The 15,845-nt window shown below is 43.3% G+C and overlaps 1 protein-coding gene across 1 annotated transcript in view; it reads right to left on the bottom strand.

The window, feature by feature from the left end:
- Positions 1–2,158: 2,158 nt before the first annotated feature.
- The window catches only part of LOC101233446 (uncharacterized), a 31,166-nt gene continuing 17,479 nt past the window's right edge, over positions 2,159–15,845 (bottom strand). Inside the window, exons 3-9 of the mRNA XM_032749118.3 lie at positions 15,319–15,480; positions 12,591–12,777; positions 11,634–11,788; positions 10,341–10,367; positions 8,772–8,890; positions 4,814–4,938; positions 2,159–4,312 (exon numbers count right to left, since the gene is read on the bottom strand). Coding sequence (XP_032605009.3) covers positions 4,842–4,938; positions 8,772–8,890; positions 10,341–10,367; positions 11,634–11,788; positions 12,591–12,777; positions 15,319–15,480 — 747 coding nt within the window. The 3' untranslated portion in view covers positions 2,159–4,312; positions 4,814–4,841. The remainder of the gene's footprint in view (positions 4,313–4,813; positions 4,939–8,771; positions 8,891–10,340; positions 10,368–11,633; positions 11,789–12,590; positions 12,778–15,318; positions 15,481–15,845) is intronic.

The raw sequence follows: 15,845 nt of genomic DNA, 5'->3' as shown, positions 1-15,845 counted from the left end.
AAAAACTTGCCACTTTGAGCATCAGGATTGGTTCAGTATGGTGTTGTCAGTCCCAGCAGCTGGGCAGCATCCCTCTTGGCTTTCTGAGGTCCTGGGAGAAAATAGTACAGCAAAGCTCTGCAGGCAGTAGAGGGGAAATGGGGCTCCACCCCCTCCTTCCTGCCCAACCTGGGGGAGCTCTGGTGCTTGCACTTACACTGAGATCTGCTTAGTCCTTGAGGGGAAGGAAAACTGCTTTTCCCTCTTTTCCTCTAAGGCTTGATTAGAAATTCTTCCTGTTAAGGGCAGGAGAGAAGCCTTAATTGTATTGCTTTGGGGCCTTTAAAAGGGAGGAGTAGCACTTATATGTGGAAGCAAAGAACTGATAAAATAGCTTGCTTGAGGTAGCAGATGTTGTTCTTCTTAATTAGGTTCTTGTTGATCCTGTGTGATTGGAGGGTGTTAACGAGTGGTGGGATCGGTGTTATAGTTCCTTTCCTATTCTAAGAAACTTCAGGAGTAATCTTGTGGTTTTATTTTTCTAGTAGAAATACTTTTCCCTGCTTCTGTCAGGATAACCAGTGATCTTCATCTTGCATGCTTTCAAAAGCTAACCCGAAGAAAAGACTGTTCCAAGTTGTACAGTGAGAGAAAGAAGGAGATCACAGGCTGGGAAAAAAAACATCTTCTGAAGATAGGTCAAACAGCCTCTTACTTTGGAGCAGGCCTCTGGTAACTAGATGACCTTGGTAGAGGTGGAGCTCTGTCTGGGAAAGCTGAGTATCAACTCATAATCTGCCTCATGACAAGTCTTTAGTAGCAGTCTGTAATGTTAATTTACTGGGCAATTAGAGGAGTAATATAAACCACACCTTCTCAGTGCACCAGGCAGGGTGCTCTGGCACTGGTCTTAATTGTGTGTGTGTGTGTAAGCCAAGACCTAAACACCTCCTGTTTGCTTCCTATGCCTCAGTAAGTGAAACAGAAATATTTGCTTAGAGAGCTCAGATGACTCTATGGACGCTGTGAGAGTCAAGTCTCTGCTGCCCTTTGTTGGGTTACTGAACCATCCCAAAGTGGCAGGGAGCTCTGGGTGTGTGTGCTATGGGAATTGCATAGAGTCCCCCGCAGGAACTGTGCCTTTTGATGCAGACCTGTGTGTAGGTTTGTGCAGTGCTAAGTGGAGGTGGGTGAGCAAAGGAATCAACTTAATTTCCTTATCCACTCTGGGGAGTCTTCTGTGTTCGAGGCTTGCTACTTGGTCCCCAGCTGGCAAGAAGACTGTGAGCAGCAGTGAGATGGGAGTTGTTCTTCTGAAGCACTGGTACAGGGTAAAAGGCAACCTGGAGGTTTCCTCCTCTGTTGCACTGGTCCTGTGTTCATTGACTGTTTTCCAATGCCACTGGGGTGTTAGTGGCTCTCATGGCTCCTGTTATGCAATATTTGCTTCTGCAAAAAGTGTATTCTTTCCTTTCTACCTTCACAGATGCACTTCTGGCTAACTTGTTTTCTAGGCTGCTCTTTACTTGAGTCTCACTGACTTTTCAACATGACTTTCTTTTGAATATCTGTGTGTGACTTCTTGTGCCAGCACCCTCTTTAGCTTCATGCCCTATCACCTGGTTATACAGTTCAGTTAAAGCTGTTGGGGGGTGCTGTACACAGTGCATTAGATACCTGCAGGGGAAAGGAAGCTGCTCTGTCCAGGAGGGTGCTGCTGGCTGGGAATCAAGGCTGAGGAAGAGCAGCCCAGAGGCCAGCTAGGATCTGTCATTTAAGGCTGTGTTGTAGTGCCACTACTGAATCCAGATTTTCACAAAGGAACCCCAGTGCTGAGCAGCAGCACACTTTGTCCCAGTGCCTTCATTGGAAGTGCTGTGTGTGCTGCCTGTCTGTAGAAGCAAAGTCCAGAAACAGCACCTAATACAAGGCTGTTCGAAATTAACACGTATGTTTTGTCATGCCTGAACTTTCAAAAGGCTCTCCTCACCCACCAGATCTTTGAGAACAGCACCTGCTTGCAAAGAGCACACTTGCTTCTTTGCCAAAGCTAAAGAAGTTTCTTAAAAGCTTGGAGGTTACAATTCCTTTCTTGACTAGCTGTGCTCACCTGATACCCTAAAGGTGTGGCAGTTGCTATACTACAAGCCGGTTTCATTAATAAAATATCTGAAAACAATTACCATAATAGTGATAGCTTTATTAAATTTCTTATGCTTGGATTACAATGGATCCTGGAGTAGAGAACTATACAGTATGTTACATGTTATAAATACATTTATTTCTGAAAAATACATGAACATATTTAACATAATGCTATAATAAAGAAGAGTGCTAGTTTATCTTAATTAAAAAAACAAACAAACAAACAAACCATAAAACACCCAACAAACTTATACCATGAATAGAGAGGGTTGTAGAAAATACCATTTCATTATGCTATGTCTTAAAACACTTTAAATTCAGTTTTCACTGATTCACATTCTGTACAGTCACTGTAAAAAAGCTGGAGGGATAATGGAGGATGCAAGTTAATGCAGGATTTTTGTCCCCTGTATTTATGGAGATATATACAGAATATTCACAGAATAATCAAGTCATAAACCTTTCTAGCTTTGGATGAAGCTAGCAAGATATATAGTGAATAACCAAGTCCTGCAGCAGCAGCTACAGCTGAAACATTAAACACAGCACCTACTTTAGGGTGCTAACCTTGGGTCAGCACAGCCTTTTTTTTTCTTTTAATGGGGATTTTGGTTTGAGTTGCTGGGGTTTGGTCATTGTGTTCGAGGGGTTTTATTGAGATGCTAACAAAAGTAGCAACCAATCCTTCTGAGTACTTGAACCCTCACTCACCCCTGCAAATTCTACTGGTCCTGGAAGGGCATGGCTGAGATGCTCCAAATCCCAGAAAAGATCCTGTCCTGGTTTCAGTGATGTGGATGAGCAAGGGAGAAGCATCTGTTATGGAAAGACTAAGCCTGCTGAAGCTGATCATTCCTGCCAGCTTGTCAAATCTTGGTTCTCAGGCAAGTTGGGGTTGGGGAAGGATTTTTAATCAGCAATTGCTTGACTTGTAATTATATTGTCATTTATGGGGTAGAACAATCCTTTATCAAGAGGCAATGTTAGTTTAATTAAATCTTTACCTCATGTGTATTAATTATTTTGCTAGTACCAGTAAGAGCTAAGTGTGCAGAGACCGCTGCAGCCATGGGACATTCAGAAGCTTGCACTGCCCGTTCCTTGAGTCAGGAAACAGGGGACATGTGCCAATAAGGCAGCCATCACACAGTCATGATGTTACACAATTGTTAGTGTATCCAAAAAGAGCACCAGTTGATAAAGGATGTATTTGAATTTCTTTCCCTTGTAGCCTTGCTCTCCTCAACTTTTCCCAGTAGAGAAAGTGCAGGTGCAGCCATACAGCAGCATGACTGCTCCACCTACAGCCTCAGGCCCCCACCTGCACAAACAGAGCACTTCAACGGACCTTAAAAGTAGGAATTCAAGCCTGGTGTCCTGTCCCCCATCAAAAAATGAGAAAAAGATTAATTACATAATGGCTGGGCGTGGGGCAGTGTCTGCCCTGGATGCCCCTCCAGTCTCTTGGAAGGCTGATTCCTGCAGTGCTCCTTACTCTGGTCTTTACAATGAGTGTGTACAATGCCAACTTCTGTGCAGGGTAGCACCAGAGTTCAGGGACCTCTGCGGAAGGAAAAGGCCCACAGGATGGGGAGCTAGTAGTGGATTCAGGAATGACCTTAGCTTTACACAGTTTGTTTTCCTGTTGGATTCCAGTGAAATGGCACAGCTGGCTATAGGCAGCTCTGAAGGGAGGAACTGTGCTAGGGACAGAGACTGCAACTCGGGCTCCCCAGAGGGAGGAGGCTGTCCTTTCAACAGCCACCTCTGCCCTGGGCAATGAGTCTCTGGCACTCCTCTAGGTAGAGCTAATGTTTATTTCAGCTGAAGAAGTGCCCAGAAAGTAATGATAGTTTAAAAGCTTCAATATTGCAGGCAATTCTGTTCCCAACCCAGAGAAGAGGAAGAATTTCCGAATCTTAAAGGTCCCTGTTGGTTGTGTTGCCAAGATGCTAACAGCAAGTTTCATCTGTGGCTTGACTTTTTAAAGTACACTTCATATTCAGGAGCAAAGCCATACATAGTTGAGCATGTATGTGCCCACAGACCCTTCTCAACATCCCCCTTCCCTCTTTCCCTTCCAACACTCAATTCAGAGTTGCTCTGTTGACAACTGTAGGATGTAGATTGCACAGAGTAACCCCAGGATTCTTGATTTTGTGTCCTTTGGTGTTCTTGCCTTGACTTTCTGAAACAGAAACATGCAGTGAATGTCAGATTAGAGAGAGTTTCTCTGTATTTAGCCTGTGGGCTGAGTTGGGAAGGTGGCAGATGAAGCTGAAGCAGGTTTTCTTTTAGTCTTTATTAGGTAGGAACATATTGTCTCTTTCCCAGGACATGTCATTGACTTATTATTTGGATGTCTTTTGACTGACTGCAGATAAATGAATTGAGTGCCTTTTATGTTTTGTAAAAAGGCTGTGTGATCTAGCCTGTATGACTACAGTTGCCTTTAAATTGTGAGTTAAAAAAAATACAACAAGCCAAAAGCTGGGGGACTATTAAAATGAAGATATATGGGCTAGTCCTCAGTAGACATCAATCCACATCATTTGAACTTCAAAAATTTGACATGTTTCTGTCTTTGTAAGCTGGAGTGTGTCTGGAAGAAGGAACAGGATGGCCTCATTTTTGTGCTGAGAAGAGCTGAAAATCCCCAATCCAAAGAAATGCATGTTGTTTTACTTACCTTACCTTGCTCCATTTGACTCAGGTTGTCAGAAAGGCCATAAGTTTTCATTTTTTGTATTTTGTCCCAGAACAATCATGGAGTTCCTCTCAGTTTTTCTCAGCTCTGAAGACATAATATCTGGCCTTAACAAATGGAAAAATACAACTGAAGCTGACACTGGCCAGAATGCATGGCTGTGTTCTTAACATTAATATGCTGTGCATATGTATCTAAGCTATACCCAAAAGCAGCTTCCCCCTCTCCAGTCTGTAATTCTGTAACAGATGCTGTCCAAATAGTTGTGGCAGCATCTAAAAAAAGAGCCACAAGATGCAGCACTTGGCACTGAGCCACATTGTAATGGATGGACACAAGCATAATTTTATTCAGGCAACCAGTATTTTCTGCCTAGCTGGAAGATGGAGGATAGACTTGTGGCTGAATATCACACAGAAGTTAAAATTTGTGGCCTAAAATAGTAAGTAGGAAATGAAGTGTTTTGAAGAGCAACACTAAACTAGCTCCTGTGGACTGTCTCCAGCTTATTTTTTTGTATGTTATTTATTACATATGATTGAAATGAGTGTAATACATCCTGTTTGGTTGAAATTACTTAGTTAGCTCAGGCCTCCAGGACTTAGGACAGACAAACCTTTTGAAACACTTTCTAGACACATCTTTAAAATAGGTTCTGTTTAAGAAAAGGAAGCTGTCATTTGTTTTTTGGTTTTTTAAAGCAATATTCAAAAGTTATTTACAGAAAATAAATAGCTAATAGATATTTACTTCAAATCTTCAATTTGAAAAATTTTCAACTCAAAGTCCTGACTAATGTGGTGCAGACTCTATTTTGTGAACTACTATATTGGGGTTTTTTCTAAATGTTGTAAATTTTTATGTTTTGTTCTGCTCTTAGCTCTTTTACAATGGACCAATCTTCTGGTTTGATATTCTTTAATTCTTTGGTGGTTTCTCAACCCTAAGAGACACCAAGCAGGGTTGAGAACACCTTAGTAATAATCTTCCATGTGAAGAGCATCATTCAGATCTGAGTCTGAGGTTCTTGTGCCCTTTTCAACATTTACTACACAATATTGAAGATGGGGTTTTGTAATCTTAGAACTGCACTGCCCTTGCTAGCTTACTTCACACTAACCACAAAATAGGCATCATACAGCAGCAAGCTTTTGGTGGCTTCAAACGGAAACTATCATCTTTACCATGAAAAACACTGTATTTGAGGTTAGCTCATGCCCATGCATCTGCATTAAAGCTACAGCTCTCACAGATACCCAGATGGGTATATCTGCACTGGAATGTCAGGAGGGCATTGCCTACATTAGATCCTACCCTGGAAAGTGGAGGACCATGTGCTGCTTAAGTTCACAACACCATAATGAAGTCAGTCATCAGTCTGTTCTGGTCCTTTGCACAGAATAGATGTTGCTTTGCAGGAGCAAATGTATTAGCAAGAAAAATAAAATTAAATTAAAACCTGAGCCTGTTTAGAACAATGTATGACAAACTACTGAGTCTTGTGCCAGTATGTTTACCTTGGCAGGCCTCCTCTCTCTCCTACTAAAAGAACCCAGTTCTCTCTGCTATGAGAATTCTTTTGTGGATGTTAAAAAAAAAAAAAAAAAGAGAGACAGAAAAGAAAAACAAAACAACCACCCTGCAGCAGTTCATTCATCATACACAGAGTAGGAACATGAAAGGGGATTTGTTTTGACCTAGTTACCAAAACGAAAACAAAGAGACTATCTAATTGCCCAAATGACTTAAGTGGGACTGGGTGTCAAAAGCAACAAATCTCTGACTCCTTCAGAACTGTATGTTAATACAGGGCACCAGGCTCTAGCCTGTTCCAGTGCAAGACCTGCAGCCCAAAAAAGCCCAGGTAAGCAAACGTCAGCCAACTCCCTATGTCTGCACGTACAAACAGGACCAGGAGCCAGGACAAACATGTTTCATAAATTATAACAAAGACAGTGGCTTTAAATGCTGAGAGTAGCAGGGCTTCAAGGTTTGCTTTGCCAAGATTTGCAGATGAGTGAGATGTTATTGTTTTACTATTCTGGTGCTGCCACAGAAAGGGTCCCTTTCACAGTCCAGCAGCATTTGCTGGTCTCTCATTGATCCACTAAGCACAGCTTTTTACTTCATAGGAGCCTGAGGGCAACTGCATATCCAAACTGCCACGTGAACAAGGTGCCCAGCTTTTCCACACACTAGTGAAAAGGACAGGGTCTGCTATTGCTGGGTTTAGGGTAAAAAGAGCAAGACCAAAAACAGATAGGGTTCGGGAATAAGGGTTAGAATGAAGGAGGAAAGGAAATGGAGGGAGATAAGGGGCATGAGTTGAAGCAAGGGTTTTATGTAGATATACGAGAGAAGAAAGTAGAAGAAAAGGACATTCATCGGCTACTGAAAACAGCCTCCAAAAATCAGTGTACAAGAGCTCTGAAGAGGCCTGGATACAGCCAGGCAAAAAAACTGTCAATTTGGCATCTCATTTTACAGCATTTCCATGATAGCAGTAGTTGTTCATTCTAGGAGACTAATTTCTAGGGAGCTAGAATTTCTAGGGAGCTCTTGGGCTGACCCTTCACTGGAAATACATTAATTTAGGCAGTGGAGGACCTCGCCTTCAATTCTTATGCAGGGACTGCTGGCACTGTCCTCTGTGCTGTGGAGATGGGGCAAGCAGAAAGTTACAGAGACAGAACTTTTCTGAACACAAATAAAAGTGCTAGTTCTATTCTGGTTTAGAAGGAAGGTTCACAAGAGTTTGTATTTTTTCCCCAGCTGGTTCACCATCTATTTTAGATGGAACTGTTTGATCTCTCTCTGCTTTGTGTTTCTTTCAGTTTCCCAAACAATAGGAGGAAGCTTTCCTGTTACGTGTGCTTGGGCCCCAACCAGCCTTTTCCCAGCTGGAAAAATCATTCCATGTATTGCAGAGGGTTTTTTTCTCCAGCTGTAATTATAAGATTCCCAGTTCCCTTATGCATTTTGTAAGGTAGGTACAGGCTGTCTTTAGGGGAACAATAGGACATTCCTGAGTGCTTAAACAACTGCTGTTTCCCCACCATCACCCCCTCTAAAACTGGGAGGGCTTAAGCACATTTGAGCTCTTCCGCTGAAGGTTACTGAGACCTCAGCTGAAAAAACATACAGGGAGGTGCACAGCTCCATGTAATGCTCCTGCTTTGGTGACTAAGGTACCCAGGCTCTTCCTGTTACCTGATTACACACACAAACACTCCGAATTCACCAGACTAGCTGGGAGGGCTTGGCAAGTGCACAGGGAATATCTGTGCAAGGGATACCTGGCAGAACTGTCAGATGGACATGCATAACACAGTTTAGTTCAGAAGCCAGGCTACAACAAGCCTGGTAGACAAACTTGCCCAAGGGAGCAGCATGGATCACTTAATGGAATTAAGACCTCACACTTAACCTAAATATTCATCTACAGCAACAAACAGGTCCCACCCATAAGCACACATTCAGCAAACTTCATCTCTTCTTCCTCTGACAAGAACCATCCAGCTGATCCTGACTGTCCCATCCCAACACACATCAGGCACAATATGATCTGTCCCACTGGATGAAAGGTGGGAAAGTGGAAAAAAGAGAACATCAATGCTGACTGCAACGCTTAGGAGGGAGCAGAAAGACAAATAACTGGGCTATAGAATGGCTCTGGCTAGTTGTCATCATCCCCGTAACCTACTGGGGAGAAGCACCTTATTTTAGGGACCCTAATGTTTCCATAACTCTTACACAGGTAGCATCCAGTTGGGATCCTGGGGCATCTGGGCACTAAGGAAGCAAACACTGCTAACCAGAACCAGCATATGCAATGGAAATAAGGTAAGGAGTGGTCTTCTCCAGGCAGCAACAAACAGAGGTAAAGCTTCTACCACCTCTTCCCAACACTAAGTGAAAATCCCCCACAGCATTCTCTCACCTATACAACTGTGGGCAGGACCTCTTCAGAGCAGCAGAGGACAGCCCCAGCTTGTTCTGGTTTGTCAACCGTGACTTCCTCATAAGATCTCTCATTCTCCTCCAAGCATGGCTCTCACCCTAGGGAGCAAAAAGAAACCACAACTTAAAAGAGGCAAGTTGCTGGCAGACTTCATGTGGTCAACATATCATACTTTGGGTTATTCCAGGGTGGTGGGAAGAGGGAAGTTTCTTCTTTATTTCAAACAGATAGGGGTCAAGGCCCACAAAAGAATTTTTAACACTGCAATGATGCCCAGTGGCCAGCCTGTACTTGTATAGGACAAGGAGACAGGATTGATGAACTCTGAGTAATACCATCTTTTTCTGTATTTTGTTTGATAACGTTTCTCTGCCTAGGACTCTGCTGTTCTTTCTGATTTAGGATTTCAGAGACTGAGAGCATCTCACCGGTGAATGCTGAGTAGCTGCCTAAGGGCACGTTGTACCCTATTGTTATGCTATGCTAAAGGAGAAGATTGGTTTGATTTCCTACCTACTCACATGCATGCAGGGGGCCTTTACAACAAAACCCAAAAAAGCAGTTTGACTCTCTTATCCTTTCTATTAGGCCAGGTGCATTGGTATCAGCCTTTCTAAAGGTGGTAGCTTTTGTGGAACATGAATTAGAAGAGATCAAGCCTTTGTTTCCCTGTCACTCAGCAAGCCACAGCTTTTGGTCCTTTACATTTGAAATGCTAATAGAGATTATCAGGAGGTCAGGGAATCTCAGGAGGCCATCTCTAATCTTTGTTCTTTCCAGGCCGGGCTTATCTGGACCCACCGGGCTTACACCCACCGGTGAACTAAACAGAGCTATGAATAAAAAAAACCTTTTTTCCCCCCAATATTGTTTTAAAACAATAAAGTGATGACTGAAAAACCCGGGGAACAGAACAAAATTATCATATCCCAGAATTAGCATAACAGAGAGACTTCATTTCAGTGAATTTCTCAAACCTGGCATTGTTCTGCCCTGTCCCGAGGTTCCTCCTCACTGTGTGCTGGTGCTGCTGTGCCACCAGCAGAGCCATTACTGCAGGAGTTGTGGCCACCTTGAGAGCACAATCTGGCAGCTGCCCAGCCATACTTAGCAGCCCCAGCAATGCCTATTGCAATGGTTCTTGGGAATCTGTAAAGTGTTCAGTTCAAAACTTCAGATGAGGTCATGGCTCATCTGAGAACTGCAACACATCATTCAGTGCTATGGAGTTAATTGCCTGTAAGCAAGACTGTTTACTCAAGGAAATAGCAAACCTCTGTGTTTACTGCTAGGATTAGTGTGTGCTGTGGAAGGGTTTTGAGGCCTCAGCAGTTAGTCCCTAGTTGTGCTGGTGATGTCTAAAACAAGCAAGCACTGCTGATACCGCAGAAAGCCTGAGCAGCTGATGCTCCTGTCGTCCATGAGAGTAATCTTTGAGGGTGGGTTAACCTCTTTTGTTCATATAATGCTGTGCACTACACAGGCTTACTCACTGATAATGTAGGCACAAGTTAAATATATTCTGCAAAGGGCAAAGGCAGTACATACCGAGATGTTCTTGCTGATGTCCAGAGCCTAAAAACAAAAGGGAAATACACTGGTAAATAAGAAGACAGTGAGACCATCTCCCAGTGTTTTCAACAGACTAGGCTCTGTTTTCAGCTCTGCCCTGGAATGTACTCATAGCCTTGGTTGAGTCCTTTATTTCTTTTTAGACTCAGTCCCTCACACGTGTGATAATCCCTTCTTTCTCCTTCCACCTCTCACCTCTCTTTTGAATTTAAACTGTCAGTTCATGTGTATAGTATCTAGTAGCCTGGGGAAGAGTATAACAGACAGAATTCCCATACAGTACAGAATTCCCATACAGTACCTGCACTGTAGGAATAAATGGGGCCTTTCATGTTCAGGGTACAAAATCCAATACTAAGTGACAATAGTAAGGTGTGATGTAACAAGAGAGGATGAGGATTCAGTTTAAAGAGCATGGATCTTGGTTCTGCAGTCCTGTGAAGTCATCAGAGCTTCCCACATGGTTAAAATATTCCAGAAGCTGGCTGGACACAAGGCAGAGCATGGAGCACCTTTCAGGCCTCAGCCTTAATTTGGGTTATGAAGTTCATTGAAGTGTTTGTGACCTATTTGCAACTTAAGGGTGGAAATTTCATGAGGTCTTTCCCGTGAGAGACCTTCTTCCTCTTTCCTGTTTGAAGGGCTGGGAATACTCTGATTAGAGTCTCTGCTCTGGCATTTCAGCACTTCTGAACCTCACCGGAACACAAAAGTGCTGAGGCAGATACAAACAATGGGAAAGAAAGGGAGAGGAAAGCATTCATCCTTGCTCCCTTGGACTTCAGTGACACAGATTTGCTGAAACACATTCTCTGGAACATGCTTTGAGAACTGGAGCTCATTACATTGATATGCTGCCAGTCTGGTAATAAGTGTGGCCAGGATTGATCCACTAAAATCTTTATTAGTGGTAATGAATACTTGGCTTAATCTCACTAGCATCAGTAGTGGAGATACTTATGACTGAGTCCACACAGTTAGTTATTTGGAGTTGGTGAGGACTAAACCCCATGCTACTGTCTGCTATGCTCCTCTCAGCACCAGTGATCCATTTGTGCCTTTCTTGGCATAAAGACAAAGTCCTTCTTCATTTAAGGTTGGGAGCAGAGAGACACAGACCTCCCCTGACCCTCACTGGCCCAGTACCACTCAGCAGCAGACAAGGTTGGCTTGCTTCCCAGGCACCTCACTCTGATCTCCCTGAGCAGAACTTCTCTCTGCTTCTCCCATGGGTCCCACTCAGACTCAGGTTCCAGACTTATCACTCACCTTTCTTACTGCAGGATCCTTTGAGAGAAAAGCCTGGCCCTCAGCCATACTCCCAACTTCTCTGAACTCATTCTCCTTGTTGTTCCTATTGTTTGATGACATCCTGAGCCCCATCATCGGCTGGCTCTTTCCTGATTGCAGGTATCTCTCACTTCCTGCAATGAAATGCAAGGACTTATTTATTAGCAGTGCCCTGCTAGGATAGCCTCTGGGAAGTGCTGGCAGCAAGTTACACTTCAGATGGGAGATGGGATGAGAACCCTAAGGACTTAAAGACAGGATAAGACCTCGTGTGATCCCAAAGGCTCTGACTCAATCCTGCAACAAAGTTGTTCTATGTCTCACCAGGTATTAGAAACAAGCTGAAATCCAAGGTTTGAAATTGATCAGGCTCATTTGTTCACATCTAACAGACTTTTCATCTGGTTTTATCATCAGTCAGCTGAGCCCAGTTTTTCTCAGTCTTCTGGAAAAGTTGGTCTCTAGATCCAAGCTTTGCAGCTGGTGCTTATTTCCACTTGGTCTGTAGAATAAGTCACCCTCCAGGAATGAGTTCTGTGCCTACTTGAGAAGGTAGAACACTAACAACAGGCATAAAGGTTTTCCATCTTAGATCAAATCCTACCTTGCCTGGGTGGAGGGGGGTTCCACAAACGGTCCCATTCAGGCATGCTAATTTTCCAAAAGACCTATTTTATAATTAATTTATCCTAATCTTTACAGCCATAACTGCAAAGCAAAAACCCCTGACTCACATACATGAAGCAGCCAGTGTTAAAATCCTAGGTATAGACAGAGCATTTTAAATTGCTTCTCTTGGATTTCAGGTAGAGTTTAGTTCTACTAAAACCTTGCTCTGTTCCCAACTGTCTTTCCTAGGGAAAAGAAAGTGGTTGGCCAACTTGTTTGACCTAGTGGCGGCAAACGGGAGGGCATGTTAGAGGTATTTGAACTCACCATTGCAGCTGCTCAGCTTCTCGGTGTTCGCTCCTATTTCTGGGATGATGGAAAGATCAGAAGGGTTTCCAGTCTGAACCAAGAGGCTGTGAGGTCTGCTCCTCCCAGTAAAATTTGTTTTCATGTCTTGATATGAGTTAAGGAAGATACTGGCAGCTCCACAGGAGCAATGCTGCAGAATGTATTCCTGTACCAGACAAAAAGAAAGTATGCAGGCTCTCAGGCTGCAAGGTATTGGGTGGTGCCACACTACAGAGAATTGTAAACATTCCAGCCCAAGGATGTCCATCCTTGTCCTACGACCCACCAGAATCCAGACAAATTATTTAATTCTCTAAAATGCTGAACAGCCTGTAGTTAGTATTTCAGAGCTTACATGGCTTCATTAGCATTTAACTTAAATTGCTTGATATTCAGCATCTTCTCAGTTTGTTTCCCAGAAGGAATTGAATATGAGTTTCTAAACAGAGAGCTGCTCAGCTAAGGCATTAGTGTAAACAAACAGATCAGTTATAACAATGACTCACATTTTAAGATGTTATTTGTTTTGGAGCATGCACAGACAACAATATCTTGTATTTTTATTGATGGGATGCCACAGTTTTCTTGTGTGTTACCAGCCAGATTGACTGTACAGGGTACTTCAGTCAGTGTACTTCTGCTGTTGCTGGTGGGGTGAGGAAGGGGAGATTTGGAGATTTTCTACTTTGTACAACAATGTTGTACAAGAGTTTAGTAGGGTAGGAAGTAAGGAGATATTTATCCAGCTGAAGCAGAAAGGGAACTAAACCGTTTACTAGTGTTGGAACCAGGACAGGCCAACACCAGTTTAGCACCTCTGGAGACCCCCAAGCAACTGACAGTTTCAATGTCACTTCTCATCTGGATATATTGTCACAGCAGTGTGGCACTTTGCATTATCTATACCTTTGGGAGATGCTTAGCAAACCTGATGAAAGATGCTGGTTTTGGCCCATGGTATTATAGATTTCCCTGTAAAGCAAAGGGTGTGGAGCAACAGTGTTCCCTCTGTGTCCCAGGATTAAAGCCATAATTTCAGTAGTGATGTCTGTGCACCTCTCAAGAACATCATTGTGAGCATTGGTTATCTTCAGTCCTCGTGACCAGCTCTTAATACCACGCTAACCCCATGTTTTGGGGGTTGTGTCTTCCCTAGCCATGTCAGGGACATGTAAACCTTTCCATGCTCATAGTCTACATGGAGAGTGAACGTGGTTCATCCAAAGGAGTCTTTGGACGCCCTCCTCTGTGGATGGCAATCTTCATATTTTATGGCAAATGGGGGTAGCAGTGTTCCTCTTCTATTCAGAGGGGCTATGACTGAAGAACAAAAGTGATGGAGAGCTGCTCAAATATAGGAGATCCAGGCACCACAGGATTCCTGAGAGTGTCCAGTTTCGTAGACTACACTGCAAGCACTGAATGTTACATCTAAGGATCCAATTCCCCACTGAACAGTATGAGACAAATGCATCTGAGGAGACACTGCTGAGAGACCTTCATAAGTACCAAAAAGATCAAAGTTTCAAATATTTAAATGAAAGCACAATGCCTTTCATTTCAGTGAGAGCTGGGGAGGGGGTACATACACCAGATGATTTTGCAGCTTGGAAGAGTTACTTTGAGCAATGACTCACAGTTGTAAAGCTTCAGGAAATGTGTTAACAATTCCCAGGCTCTGTGTAGGAGGCTGCATTCCTCTGAGTGTGAGAGATGGGTACATGGAAATGACAAGCTACTCTGCTCTGCAACCTGACTCAGAACTTGGCTTTGGCTCTGAGGAGGAGTCAGTCACCTACTGCAGATCCAGTCCCAGCAGGTGGGAGAGCAGCACCAGGGGAACAATGATGCTATCAGGAGAATAAAAGACTCACCACAGCACAGCTGGGAAGAAATAGTTGAGTGTGATAAACCCTTCCTGTTCCTTTGGAGAGTGTTAAAATAAACAAAAAGGCAGGGTAGGAAAAAAGATGGAAATCTGGTGTGATGACTGAAGAAGAGGTGGGATAGAGCTTAATGAAATATGCAGGGGCTAAAAAATGCTGGTGGAAATGCTAGGAAGACCCTGAAATTCTTTGCAAATTTCAGTCAGATTTTCCAACTAGCTCTGGCTGATAAAAATGACAAATGGGAACACTGAAATGGTTTCATGTCAGAGATTCTTCATCTGGCAGCTCAGGAAGAATCTCTTTCTTTTCACAGGAAGTGAAAAAAGCATGAAGCTGGGTCATGGTCCCTTGTGTCTGTTTTGTGAAAAATTCTGGGATTTTGACAGTTTGAAACCAGAAGGAAATGTAAGATCTTATAAATCAAAACACAATTGCTAAGGAGCTCTGTGGATTTTGTTTTGATAACATTGAGGAGAGGAGATGTGTTCTTGGGAAGTTTACAGCTGTAGAGAAGAAAAAGTTACTGACTCAGAGCAGGCCATTGCATGAGGTGAGAAGTGTGCTTTTTAACTCAAAAGAAGGAAGCACATTTGGGAAACAAAATTGAATAAGAACAGAAACTCAAGCCCAGCCTCAGGAAACTAAACTCACTGTGGTGTGTGAGGCCTCCTTGAAGAGCAGTGTACTCAGCCCAAGTGGGTGTTGGATGTAGTAAATTGGTATCTTCCCGCACAGATGCCAAACAGAACTTTCTGTTTGGGCCTTGAGATGTATTTAAGATGTATTACTCAATGGAAGATACCATGGTGTCTGCTTACCTCTTTTATCTGACTCATCTTCTGCTCTTTCTGCAAGCTGCACACTTGTTTTTGGAGACGCAGGTTGTGCTCCTGAAGCTGCCCAATCTTCTCAATCAGCTGGCAGATGTGTTCTAGGTATCCCAGACCAGATCCCAGGGCTTTGCTGTTACTTTGGTTCACCTGCAATGACAATGCATCTTGGACCATGGAGTAACAACAGAGGAATTCTTACTAGGAGCTGAGAGCTCTGCACACTCCTTACAGTCATGTCCTGTGATAAAGTCAGGCTTCCTCTTGCAAGGGACTTTGGTCTTACCACAGATTTGAGCTACAGCATCACTTGCCAAAGTTCTTTTCTGGATTACTCAGCAATTTCCACTATCAGAGGGACTCTTCTGACTGATGACTGGCTGATGCAGAGGAAAACCTCATGGCAGCCTGTTTCTAGTTCCACCTGCAGGCTAACTTTTGTCTTTTACTGGCAACAGAAGCCTTACAAACAAATATGGTTCAACTGCATGCAATGGACAGCTGGGGCTAGTATG

The sequence above is a fragment of the Taeniopygia guttata genome, chromosome 6 (genome assembly GCF_048771995.1).
Source record: "Taeniopygia guttata chromosome 6, bTaeGut7.mat, whole genome shotgun sequence".
Lineage (NCBI taxonomy): Eukaryota > Metazoa > Chordata > Aves > Passeriformes > Estrildidae > Taeniopygia > Taeniopygia guttata.
The sequence above is the reverse complement of the archived record's forward strand: the minus strand, read 5'-3'. Positions and strand labels throughout refer to the sequence as shown.